The sequence below is a fragment of the Metopolophium dirhodum genome, chromosome 1, assembly GCF_019925205.1.
Source record: "Metopolophium dirhodum isolate CAU chromosome 1, ASM1992520v1, whole genome shotgun sequence".
In the NCBI taxonomy this organism is placed as follows: Eukaryota; Metazoa; Arthropoda; class Insecta; order Hemiptera; family Aphididae; genus Metopolophium; species Metopolophium dirhodum.
In genome coordinates, this window is record NC_083560.1 from 91,851,385 (window position 1) to 91,865,752 (window position 14,368).

The 14,368-nt window shown below is 28.2% G+C and overlaps 1 protein-coding gene across 2 annotated transcripts in view; it reads left to right on the forward strand.

Moving 5' to 3' along the window:
• Nucleotides 1-11,787, forward strand: part of LOC132936082 (ABC transporter G family member 23-like) — a 70,006-nt gene extending 58,219 nt beyond the window's left edge. Inside the window, exons 10-15 of one of the 2 annotated variants that reach the window (XM_061002762.1) lie at nucleotides 508-623; nucleotides 4,426-4,496; nucleotides 6,826-6,914; nucleotides 8,525-8,701; nucleotides 9,780-9,866; nucleotides 10,960-11,786. In XM_061002762.1, coding sequence (XP_060858745.1) covers nucleotides 508-623; nucleotides 4,426-4,496; nucleotides 6,826-6,914; nucleotides 8,525-8,701; nucleotides 9,780-9,866; nucleotides 10,960-11,189 — 770 coding nt within the window. In that variant the 3' untranslated portion in view covers nucleotides 11,190-11,786. Of the gene's footprint in view, nucleotides 1-507; nucleotides 624-4,425; nucleotides 4,497-6,825; nucleotides 6,915-8,524; nucleotides 8,702-9,779; nucleotides 9,867-10,959 lie in introns of both variants that reach the window. The other variant, XM_061002761.1, reaches the window with a different exon arrangement.
• The last annotated feature ends 2,581 nt before the right edge of the window (nucleotides 11,788-14,368 follow it).

Consider the following 14,368-nt stretch of genomic DNA (forward strand, 5'->3'; position numbering starts at 1 on the left):
ATAATTCATTTTTACGGACTATGATGTATAGTAATTTATTTTAATATTTAATCACTAAGACATAAAATGTGTAGGTAAGCTATTTCGTTTGTTATACATTTTTAATATACACCAGTAGCTATTGTTAGTAATTTGATGAAAAATTGAATATAAGATAATAATATGTTTGTTTTTAATAAAAATACTATAACTAGGTGCCTTCTTACTAATAATAATGATAAAATTAACCGTTTCTATAAATTTTCTAAAGTATAATATTGTTTATATAATTGTTTTTAATTATAATGTACAATACGTAAATATACATTGTACACCATATATGATGCGTAAATATAATTTTATGAAAGTAAAATTTACTGCAGCCCATAATTTAATATTTGACGGCCGCAGCTGCCCGAAACAAAGGTTTTGTTCAATTAATTCCAACACGCATTAAATTCATAATACCTTTACCACGGAACCACTACAACAAAGAATATTCCATCAATAGAACATTTTATTTTTCAGATAAGTATATGTACGACATGATCAAAAGAGACATTTTCGACAGCTACACGGACGTGATTGATAGTCTTTTCAACAAATGTAATATATCAGAAAGAATCGGCAACACGCCGATCCGGGTAAGTAAACTAACTAAAGTAAGCCCTAACTATACAGTATAAAATTTATGACTTAGTAATATTTTTCTAAAATTCCCTATACGGTTTCTAAATGACCGAATAAAGTAAAAAAAAAAAACGGTTAAGTGGGTGTGGCTCTGCTGTACAGTAGGGCACTAATATGGATAGTGTTAAATTTAAATTCAATGATATAATATTGTAGATATACGAAAAACGATTCTGAGCGGAGATGGTTTTTCACCCTAGGACATTTTGTATATAGTTTATACTATATTTATATTGATATTATTAATATGGTAGCTAGTAAACTGAACAAATATTTATTGTGTATTATCAAATTTTTATAAAATAATATTATACTTTAGAAGTCAAGAAATTATTATAATACCTATGTATTATTTATTATGTAATTTTGTCCAAATTTTAACTTAAAATAACTACAAAATATACTGCGTTTATATAATTTTTCGATTTTTGGTTACAGAATAAATTATTTACGTGCAACCTTATTTTAAATGTTCAGTCATTAGCTCTAAAAGTTGAACATTCTATACATTTTTAACTACAAAATAATTTGTACATTTTCAATTTGATAAATGTTGTCAACATTTGAACTTTAAATACTTATAAGAAAAATTTTGCTTTTATACCTATTTTTAATATTTTTAAACTGATATTGCAAGAATATATTATGAGGAGCCTTGTATGAATTTTCGAGCTTTTTGACCCAACGAATGAAATTTTATTGACATTTATAGGGAAAAAAACTGAAAAATGTCTGTTAACTACTCAAAACATGCCAAAATATTAAAAAAATTTATCAAGTATAGGAAATGATATAATAAACATATAGTTTAAATTTAAAGTATCTTAGGTTATTCGGTAATGAATTACAACAAAATAAGATAATCATTCCATGAGAAATCGAGTTAATATCCAATGTTGTAGAAAAATTAACTTCAAAGTTTAAACGCTCATAACAATTTAATTTGACTTTCCAGTAGATATTTTTTTTATTTTTTCTTGATAAAAATAGACAAACTTATGACGAATTTTTTATTAAATTTTCAAATTATAGGTATAAAAAGAACATTTTTATTAATTTCTAACTAAAAATAATTTCCAAATTGTCATGATGTTTACGAATTTGTCAAAAATAAAATATTGGGGATATACGCTCAACTTTTTTTGATTTTCACTGAAAACAACTTACAAGGAACCTTGTACAGTCGAACTTGGTTAACACGAAGTTGAAGGGACTGGCCAAAAAGATCGAGTTATCCAAGGATAATACAATATAAGAAAATTTTAGGGACCGTGAAAAAGTTCCAGGTATCGACGATTTTGAGTTAATCAAGTTCAATTGTGTTACATTTTCAAGTTTTTTGACCAAGCAAAAATTTTTTTCGACATTAATTAAAAAAAACTAATATTATTCGAAAATTGCATACGCCTATAAATAGCTCAATACGAGTCGAAATATTTTGAAAAATGTATGGTGTAAAGAAAATGCTAATATACATTTTCAATGAAACTTTCATGTACAGTGGTTTTTTTTATAGTTACGCCAAAAACCAAAATCGATTTTGTCAAAAACCGATTATTTGGCGTAAAAATTTCTATTTTTCTTATTTTTTTTTTTTGTCTTTCACGGTGCTTGTGAAAACTACTGGGAATTTTAAATTATTAGGTTGCAACAACTATATTCACTTTCTCATCGGAAAAGATACTGAAGTTGAAAATCGAAGCATTATTTCGACTACTTATCGTGTACACGGACACAAAAATAAAAATAAAAAATACATATAATTTTAAAAACCTATAGGTACATTTATCACTACTCTCAGAATCTAAAATTAGATCTCTAATAATGTGCACCACACAAATCAACAAGTACAACATCACCGACGCCAATAATAATATAATTTCTTAGTTACATAATTTTCGATGGACAAATAAATAATGTAATCGGTAACGTCGACGACATTGTTATACCTACATAGTTATATTGTGTTTAGGCATATATTATTAATTGTATGATGATTTTCGAGGGCCGGCTATTTAATAATAATATTATATAGTTAGGTATACCTATAACTAATATTTTATACGCATTATTTGTATTTTACATAATATTATTGTCCTCGGCGTATTTATTTTATATTATCTTCGTTGGTAGGTTAGATCATAGGTATCTATAATGCAATGATTAATACGCTGTGCGACTATACCAGCTACTTGAGATGTAGGCACTTCGCCAATAAAATAATATAGTTGTAATAATACTAAGAAAAAAATATAATAAAAACAATAAACATGTACAATTACTGAACCATAAACAGTAAATAACATTTTATTAAAAATGATCTTATGTTCTAATGTTGTATTCTAATTATCACCTAATAGGTACCTTATACAATTACTTATATATTTTGATTTTGTTTACATGCCTGCCATTATTAATTATAAAATTCTAGTTAAAATACATTTTGGGGGATGGAGTGGCCGAGCGGACTAAGGCATCGGTTGCGACGCAGTCGACCCGAGTTCGATTCCTCGGCCATGGGCGGCATTTTTCTTCGGACAAGTCACGGTGTCCGGTGAACAAGTGCTGCCATCCCCCACCCGGGCATGGCAGATACCTACAAGTGCCCACTTGAGAATCTGCCAAACTACACACTCGTGTTTACCAACCAACAGTATCCTCCCCTACAAATAAAAACAAAACAAACAGCTACTGGCCATAGTTGCTGGGCTTAATGACCAATTAAATAAAAAAAAAAAATACATTTTTAAAAACATTCCATTGACCTCCGATTTCAAAATATTAATTTACATTTTATCACCTCACACGTCGTAATAATATATATTAAATCGATAGGTATGACATTTTACGATTTGAATTTTAAAATAGTATACTGATTTTATATTGTTGTTCAATATTGATTTAATTGTTTTCTGATTTTTAATTAGATTTTTAATATAATAAGATATTTTTTATTTAAATATAATTTTTACATTTTTAAGATTTTTATTTTTATTTCTACTACGAACCAGTCGTTCCTTATGCGTTACACGTGGCTGTGAAACTGTCCTTCTTAGATTTTAAACAAAATATTGATTATTAATATTATTATTTAACACCTACCTACTGATGAATAATATTATAGATATAGTCAACACTATTAAAATTGATGAATTTAAAATTTTTGTTAAAAATACATTTTTTTTTATTTTTAATTGATTTATATAATACAAAAATAATAAAACCATCATTTTGATATAAATTATCGAACTTAATTTTTTTCAATTTTAGTAGGTTATACATTTTTATACGTTTTGAGTAAGGTGAAAAAAATGTTGATTTTATTGGTAAACGGACAATAAGACCACGGGACAACAAGACCACGTGGTCTTTTGTCACTCTTTTTCCACATTTGGTCTTATTGTCTAAATTTAATTTTACAAACACTGAGGGGCAATAAGTTCAATAAGAGTTGTATGGCGGTTACCCTGTGACTAATTTGAGGTGGCGTTGCAGAGCAATATTACTTTTGATTTCTCAGAAGATCGTTAACGATTTTCACCGATATTTAAAAATCAATTTCAAGCCTCATTGTAGCACGTCTGTTTTTTTGTGTGTTATGAACTCATGGCTTAGAAGAAGTCGGTGAACTATTTAGTTAAATATAATAATATGTTGGTCTGTCAGCAGTCTGTAATTATTCATAGGTATTGCATGATACCTGAGTACCTATGTCCTATATAATAATGATCATTTTTTTTATTGTGTTTTTTGTAGATCCTCGACCCTGTTTATGGAAACAAAAATCCAAGTTTTATACATTACGCGTCGCCTGCAATAATAGCACTGTAAGTATAACCATTGTCCATTGGCAGATCGCGTGCTTTTGTTGCCCCTGATCGCATCGGCTACAAAATTAATATATTTTTTATAAAAAAAAATTGTTCCGAAAATGATGCATGATAAATAATTGTACGTCCACGGTGATGATATAATAACATATATTATGATATTATATTATTATATAATAACACAAACTATGATCGTATCTTAGTTCGTGATTATAATCAAATATAAACATTAAAAATAATTGTTGTTATCATTCACGAAATTAATCAGTCCACCCGATCTCACGTGAATTAAAAATAAGTGCATTGACTCAGAACCATACCATACTTTACCATACCATACCTTCATTACTCATTATCAGGGCTAGGATTTATATGCAAAAGCATGTTTTTTTTGCGACTTCTGATTATTGATTTAGTCAGTAATGTCCACGAATCACCTCATGATGAGATAAATTGTGATATTTTTATTTTGCATGTTTTTGCATATTTTGGATGAAATGCATATTATTGCATATATTGAATAAAATGAATATTATTGTACATTTTGATTATAAGAATGCGAAAAATAAATGTTTTATAGTAAATTTCATAATACTTGGTTTTTTGTCAAAATTTTATTTTTATAAATACAATCCTATGGTACAATAGGTAAGCGATAAAAGATTAAATAATTTGACATTAATTTTCGAAAATTTGAAAAAATATGTGATCGTAGCATGTAACACTTGTAGTGAATGTGAATTATAAAATTTATTTCTAAATTATTTTTTTTTCTCAATTATATTATATTAAGGCGCCCGATGCCGATGCCATTTTGTCCTCAAAAATATATTCTGCGGGAATAATGATACCACCTTATAGAATCAACCAAATTTCATAATTTTTTATTTAATTCCTAGAGAGAAATATTCTACAGCCCGCATCGATCTCTGTTTTTCAATATTTCATTCTCAAACTTTATAATATGTCTAAAAAAATACAAGATAAAAAGCATTTTTTTTACAAATTTTTTAATACAATTATTTGAAATAAAATACAAAATTAGAGATTGGTGTGGGCTGTAGGAAGTCTTCTTCTTTCAGATAAAAAAAAAGTCATCAGAATCCGACAATTCTACAAAGCTTGAGCGTTATTCCCGTAAAGTCGTTTTTTTTCGATATAATACACCCTATCAACCCCCCCCCCCCCCCTAAATAGGTATCAGGTAGTAGATTAGTGTAAAAGTCTTATAATTGAAGTGACAACTAAAATATAAAATTTAATTTTCAAATTTTATAGAATTGTGAAAAATTTGAAAAACTGGTAACGTGACCCTAAAGACGAACAGCTAATCACTGATGTATTTCAACAATAAAATATTTTTTTTGTAACTATATTTTTGTGTTTATCTTATAAAAATTTAAATGCATATTTTTGCATATTTTGGTAAATAAAATGCATATTTTACCGTTTTTTATTGCATACAAATCCTAGCCCTGCTCATTATACAATGTGTTAGTCCTTCTGCAAAAAAAATTGAACTTGCCAATTATATGTGTCCACGCGTGGATTTTTAAGGAAGGAAGGGCTACAGATGAAGTATAAGCTGTCCTAAAAGACAAGAATACTGTAATTTAGATGACAAATTTATATACGGTATTTTAATTAAGTAGAGACGCACATTTTATATGTTTCGTCAAAGTATCTCCACAATTTATTTTTGAAGTCTAGCGCTGCACTTAAAATTCAAATTTCAAAAATAAGATTGTTATAGAAAAATAATGTTTGACATAGTTCATTATGCTTTAAGTATTTATATTGTGTTTTTGGCATTTTTTTATGGATAAAAAATTAATATTTTTCTCGTCGTATCGATGTTTGAATAATACATAGTTAAATTTAAATATTTTTTTTTTTCGATGGGAAAACAGAAATTTACCAGACAGCACCAACATTAATCATTTACAATTCCAAACATACTTATTAACTGCTTTATTAGTTAATCAACCAATATTACATTTACAATATAATTAATTATATAAGTATAATATATCCTCTACGGCTATACCAGCTATTAGGATCCATCATATACACAAACGATCACCAAATTATAATTTTTTTTTGAGGGGGGTTGGCTAGTGCCTCTCCTGCTTTCTGGGTTTCGCACCACTGTAAGTATGGATAAAAATATAAGCACTTTGTATGGAAACTAGAAAATATTTTATCATTAGATAGGTTAAATTTGATGTACGTGACCAGAAACCTTGTGCATGCCTATGAGTATATAATGTGTAACCTAGGTTTAAGTAATATAAGTAATATAATAATTATGATTTTTATTTTAAAGATGTGCATTTTATCTTCCTGCCATCTACACAGGATCTACGATTATTTCTGAAAAAGAAGGAGGAGTTATTGAGAGAGTAGTCTTATCAGGTATTATTGAATTTATTCAAATTATAAATATCGTTAATTTATGAAGGTGGAGTAGATCGGTGGGTTAACATGAATTATGGACTCAAATCTTTGAAACAATGTTTATATACTGCTGCTATTCAATAATTTAAATTTTGTTTTTGTGTTACAACTTGTAATCCCAAAAAATTTTTTTTTACTAACTCGATAAGTTGATGAATAATTCTGTAATAAATATTAATGTAACTATAAAAATACAATGTTTGGATTATAATATTATTATATAAATAATGTCGTGACGTCGTCGAAAAAATATCAGGTAGGTGGTAGTAATCGATTTTAAATTTGCAGGTTCATAGTTTCGTATCTTCTATCGAATACTTACCTAAACACGTTCTACATGTATAATATATTGATGTATATTTATTACTGCAGGTGAACTTACACTGATGCAAATAGACCCCCCCCCCCTTCCAAATCAAGTCCTTGTGAACTAAGTAATATTTAAATATTGTGAATTTTTCTACAAATTTAAAACCAAACTCAATGAAAATGATCTAAAATTTTGTTTTTCTGGTACAGTGCCTAAACATAAAAGTATAATATACTATATAGGTGGTAAAAATACTGACGATCAGATTTCCGTAGAAAATGTATGGTATATTATTTTTTATTGCCAGGTAATATAATAGTATATTATATTCCGTCGGGCCATATACCATTATCTTATCACATTTTCTACGGGAATCTGGTCGTCAGTATTTTTTTCACCTACCTATAGTATAAACTTTTAGGTATACTGTACCAGAAAAACAAAATTTTATATCATTTTCATTGAGTTTGATTTTAAATTTGTAGAAAAATTCACAATATTTAAATATTACTTAGTTGACAAGGACTTTATTTGGGGGAGGGGGCATGGTTGGTTTAGGGAATTCAACCCCCCCTCACATAAACACTTACAAATATAATATATGTACTTACATATTATAATTATAATAATTTATTGGGGACAAATCTAGTTTAGCGCCAAATTAATAACACGCGTTATTCGCATAATACCCAATCATAATAATTTAACTGAACAACCATTTTTTCCAATTTTTTTTTGTTTTAACGGACCTATGTAGTTAAGCATGATGAAAACGATGGGGAAGCCTGAATTTGGCGGTCAGACTTATTTTGAAGTTATAGCCAGTTGAAATTTTGGTATTTTCATATTATACACACGGCGTGGTCACTCGCTCGCTGCGCTAGCCCGGCCGACGGCCAATAATAAAAAAAATTTGAAAAATTCACGTGGTCACTAAACTAGATTTATACTTGACTTATAATGTTTGAAAAAATATTTCAGACCAACCCTCTCCCACCATCCAAAATTCCTGAACATGCCTCAGTGAAGGGGGTTTATTTGCATCAGCATCATGCTATACTTCTTTTGCTTAGTATATAAGATATTCAAGGTAAATTATGTAAATAATAATTTGTATTTATATGTCAATAACTTAAGTTTTTTAAATTAATATTATGAGGGACTTGTGTTCCACAAAAATAAAATGTAGGTTATTTTCACCGTTGCACCTGCATAGATATCATAATATGATTAATTAACAAACAATAACTCTGTATAGGAATGAACTTCATTGAAATCGCCTTGGCTCAAGTATTGGTGCAGACGATATTTATCTTCATTCAAACCACTCTAGTGATGATCGTCATGTTCGTGATATTTGACAATCCATTCGTCGGTGACATATTTCCGTCGTTTTTGCTATTGACGATGATCGGGTGCGGTGGAATGTGTTTCGGTACGTATGTTTTATTTAACAGAATCTGATTTTTTTGTTAAAAAGTGTGCCTACAGGGAAAATTCTCATGCCTCATAGAGTACTCCGATTTTGATATTATTTTTTTTTTGTTGGACAGAGAAACACTTTTTACAGGGCGCATTGGACTTGGATTTTCAAAATTATATAATTTAAATTATACGATTTTAAATGTGTTCAATTTTTACAAGCTTTTGTTATTTTTACTATGTTTGTTTTAAGCATCGAAATTAAATATCGAACCATCTACGATGGGTGAGAGTTTTTCCTGTTTAAACATTTAAATTTTAAGTTTAATTTACAGTAAAAAAAAATATATATATGACATTATTAGATTAATTGTATTATATAATATTAATTATTTAAATCTTTATCTGTACGCAGTAAAAATAAAATTATTATTATTATTATTATTTTCTTTAAAATGTATAATTAGATAAAAATGCCCCACATTATACAATAACTAATAATGATCCAAAAGTCTAAAAAAAATTACGTTAAAAAAATCATTTATAGCTTAAAATGCCTAAAAATGCGAAAAAGTGCAAAATAAAATTAGTAAATTCTCAATCAAGGGATCACGAAACAAATTTTTAGCTAAGATAACATTTTTTAACATTTTAAATAATACAACAGTCGAGAGCGCATATGGTTAATCGCTTGCTCGTACATAATACAATATTTTATATCTTATACTTATTAGGTTATGTTATCATATACATTATCATATCACGTTATCACAGTACTATGTATACCTATTATATAAACTACATCTTGAATAATATTATGTATTGGTTATTTTAAGTCAAACTAATAACGCGCGTTATTCGCATAATACCCAATCATAATAACTATTGTAATAATAGTAGGTATTGTATGGTAGTAATTTTAACCAGCAGTGCAACAGGTTTCAAAATATAGGTCAATGTATTTATATTATATACACAATACACATGCATGTATGATGGAATGTGTGCACGTCGATTTACCGGCACATTTTGCAAAACGTTTATTACATTATTTATAATTATATTATGATGATGTATGTTTTTGTCTGCAGGTTTTTTCACGGCCATCATCTGTAGGACGACGACGGAAGCGGCTTTCCTGGGCATTGGAACTAATTTCCTGTTGAAATTTTTATGTGGTAATTATCTATCAAAAATGTATACATAAACTAACGTCTAACACACACCTGTGTTATAAAAAAAGTTTTAATAATAGTAATAGTAATTGATCATATATTATAGTCGATCTGGTTTGTGGGTTTGACTTGATTATAGTCATGATTATGGTATCCTTGGGGGTGGTGAGTAGGTGGTGAGAGGAGGAGAGTATAAATCGTAAACTACCAGACTTCTATAGGACAATAAACCAAAACTTTTTGGGAGACGCAATAATAGACTGTAATATGTTTGTAAACAAATTTTTTTTTTAATTTTCTCTGCAGATTAAATTTACGACTAGAGTGCGTTTAATATGTAATTACTACGCTCGTAAGTAAGTAGGTACTTATGAAAAACCCTTCGCATTAATCTTTGGTCTGGCGAGAAATGAAAAATATGAGTAGTCAGTTATGATATATGCAACATGCTTGAATTAACTCGCAGTAGGTTAACACAACATAATACCAAGTGATTAATTTAACATAAGACACTCATTATTTCAAAAACTACTTAAGTTTCTGGAAATATTTTTTACATAATTTTAAGTCGTTACAAAACAAAATATTTTTATACTTTTTCAATGTTATTGTACATTAATAAATTATAATTTCATATTATGAAGAAGAGTAGATATATTTCGGAATATTTTGCAACATAAAATCAAATTTTGATACAGACCCAAATTTTGCGGTGCATGTACCCCTGTTCTGATTTTAAATTTCGAACAATGAATATTTTAAATGCTTAAACAACATTAATTATTGGACTTGGGAAGTGAAATTTAAAAAAATTGGCCTGATCCATCTTAAATTCAATATTCAAATCGCCTTTTAAAATTTTAATCACATTACTATTGGACCACCGATATGATAAACAAAATATTAATACATTTTGGGTAAAAATTAAAATAACTGACCGTTTGCAATGCCTTTAACGTTACTATAAAGTTGATTTCACTATAAACCCACTGGAGTAAATTTTTTGTTAAACAACTCAGTCTGCACTTTAGTGACTAGGTACACAACTGTTGTCACCACACTTAACGACCGTTCTCATCAAACATCCCCGTTTCAGGACTTATGTGGCCCACCGAGGGCATCCACTACCTGTTACGCAGCATCAGCATCTACTTGCCGCTGACGATGTCCACGGAAAGCCTGAGGTCGCTGACCGCCAAGGGCCTAGGCCTTCAACATCCATCCGTGTACCTTGGGTTCATGTCGATCTTCTCTTGGATACTCGTCTTTACGCTGGTGTCGTTCGTAATGCTGAAACTCAAACGTGACGTGTGGACGAAGAGTTAATGGGAGGCGCGTAATCCGCTTAACAATAACCATATTTTAATTTATAATAATTAATACCTATCAAGTTATTAGGCATCGTTGGAACGTTGGTTACGGAATTAGATAGGACCTTATTATATCGTTTTCGTTCCGGCGGGAACCTTCAGCAATAGACCACGATCGCAACTGCTAAACTATGCTTCAATAGTTAAATTTACATGTTAGGTATATTGTTTATATAATTTATTCCCCATGTAAAATAGCTGTAATATTTTAGACGATTTTTTTAATTAATATATAATAGGTAATAATAAAATATGATATTATGTATAAAAAACATAATACGAGCGTCGTGCGTTTAATTTCCGTTTTGATGAAGTTATAATGTTATATTGTAGTAATATATTATTAGGTGATTATTATTGTTTGCTATACATCGGTATCCAGATAAAGTGTTATTTTTTTTTTCATCAAATTTTGTACATAAAAACAAATTTAAATGGTTGTGTGAAAATACAATAATTTTATTATTTCATACAATTCGGATTAATATTTAATTTTAATTTTAATTGTTTATAAAATTAGTAAAAACGTGAGTGGAAAAAAAATAATTGTAGTTATACTTGTATATAATATATATATATATATATATATATATATATATAGGTATTATATATTTTATATGAAAAATGGAACATTTATTAAAAAAATAAATAAGTTAAAAATTATATTTTCATCAATTGAATCATAGAAGTGTTATTTATTTATTATTATTATATATTAATGTATATTTTAGATACCTAGATATTGTATTTGTTTTTGTCTGTCTATAAAACGAAATTGTCTTATAATTCTATTATAGTATAGGGCAACTGGCATTCCGACAGTGACAACAACTATTAATCATTATCATCAAATAAATCGAACGTGCTTCAAAACATTTTTAAATTTTAAATATTTTCTATATACACACTCTACCGGTGAAAGACACAGAGGCGGAAATCAGAGAGGGGCTTGAGGGGACCTCCCAGAAGTTCAATGTACAGGTCTTAGCCCCCTGCCCAAACAATTTTGAAGTGACTAAATATACAATAATTGTTATAATTAGAGTTTTAAAATTTCATGAATTTTTCATGAAATATTTCATTTTGATGAAAAATAAAAATAAAATGTTTATTATACCTGAAAGTTTATAGTCGTCAACTTCTAAGTGAATATTTTTAAAAGTTGGTTTATTGTATGAAACAAAGAAAATATGTAACATATTTACATATACCTAATTTATAAGTTGTTTAACAAATCTATAATATTTATAACTTATAACAAACTATATGATCTAAGTATTAAATAATGAGCCCAGAGCACCTTCACATTACATTACACATTCTATACACACATTTTATACGAGTTTTTTACACTTTATAATTACTAAAAATCAGGGCGTCATCCGATTGCGTCCCGTTTCAACCTTTTTATGTTCCGATTGCGTCCTATTGTATAATATACAAACATTAAATTACTCAATATTTTAATATGGTTTTAGTAATGACTAATGAATACATTCGTAGTTCTAAGATTGATATATTGGAAAACGAATAGTCATAACTAGTAATTATTTTTTAATTATTAAATAATTTAAATAATACATTTCTAATCAGTGTTATAAAATAATAACAATACAAAAACCAATAAAATTAAGTCCAAATATGTAGAAATAAATAATTTAAATAATACATTTCTAGTTAGTGAATACGTCATTTAAAAAAAAGGTTTTAAAAATAGTTTTAAGGTACTGTAAAGGGGTTATAATTTTATTATTTAAATTGTTTATTTGTTTATCAATAAATTCCTGTTTTTTCAAATACTTTGCTCTGCGTTTAACAGGTATTAAATTATGACTTGACGTTATTTTGATGTATGTATCTGTTTGACATTATTTAAAATATTTAGAAATTGATGAATATTGGGATGCGATGTGTAGAAAAAAGAGTTAAATTTCATATGAAAGCTTTCGCAAGCATTAGTAGTACGCTGCATACTGCTGCTAATTTCAGCCCACATTTCAGGCGGAAAATGTGAATTTGAATCAATATAGTAATCAATTAAATAATCAGTAAATTTTCTGAGATTTTCATTTAAAGGCTGAATGGAAGATAACTCATAAGTAGGGGCCGGAATTATATTCTTTTAAAATAGCCAAAATAAGATGCTAATATTCTCTTAAAAAGTTGAAAATATTCTTTCAATATTCTTTAAAAATCATAATAAAATATAAATAATCGCCACGTGATCGTAAATCGATAAAAGTATACCAGTCTTAAGATAAAATGTTCGTAAAATCATCAAGTATAAACCAATTCGTGTTTAAATATACCTGCACACCATATATATGACAAAAATATTAGATTTAATATGTCAATTTATGTGTCACATACCTACTATACCTACTATACCTGTTTACATACTATATACAATAGGACGCAATCGGAACACGGAAAAGGTGGGCAAAAAATCGTTTACCTGCGTCTGGGACGCAATCGACAAACTCCGAAAAATCAGACTTGGGTAGTATTCCGAATACAATATTCGGAATACTTTTTAAGTACTTTTTTTTGAAAATATTCAACCCGGTATTTTGAATACTTTTTATAAGTATTCTGGATACAGTATTCGGAATACATTTTTTCCAATTAAATTTTTAAAATAATTTCATTAATTTTCCGTCATAGAAATTGCTTTTGTATATTATTTCTATACAAAATATTTTATAGTAATGTATAATATTATATATTGTATATATTATTATTATTTTATTTTATTTTCTACTATTTTTAGTTGGCCAGTAATGTTATTACGTATTTTCCAATTTTGTAGCGACGAGCCAGCGGAGGCGATAAGATATTATCATGATTTCGGGATTTCCCTATAATAAGTAATAAACTAATGGCTAATAATATATGCCATATTCGATAGTAAAATTATTGCGTGCGTGTGCGAGTGTGTGTTGTGTGTAACTTTCCGCACAGACCACCACTAGTCGACATAACCACCACTAGTCGTTCATCTCAAATAGCTGATATAATTAAAATTAATTTGGGCGTTTATTTAAAAACTCCTAATCAACTGTTGGTTTGATTCATCAAAATTTCTTCTTTTGCATTTTAAAAACAGTCCTTCCAAGTTCACTAAAGTGTGTGATG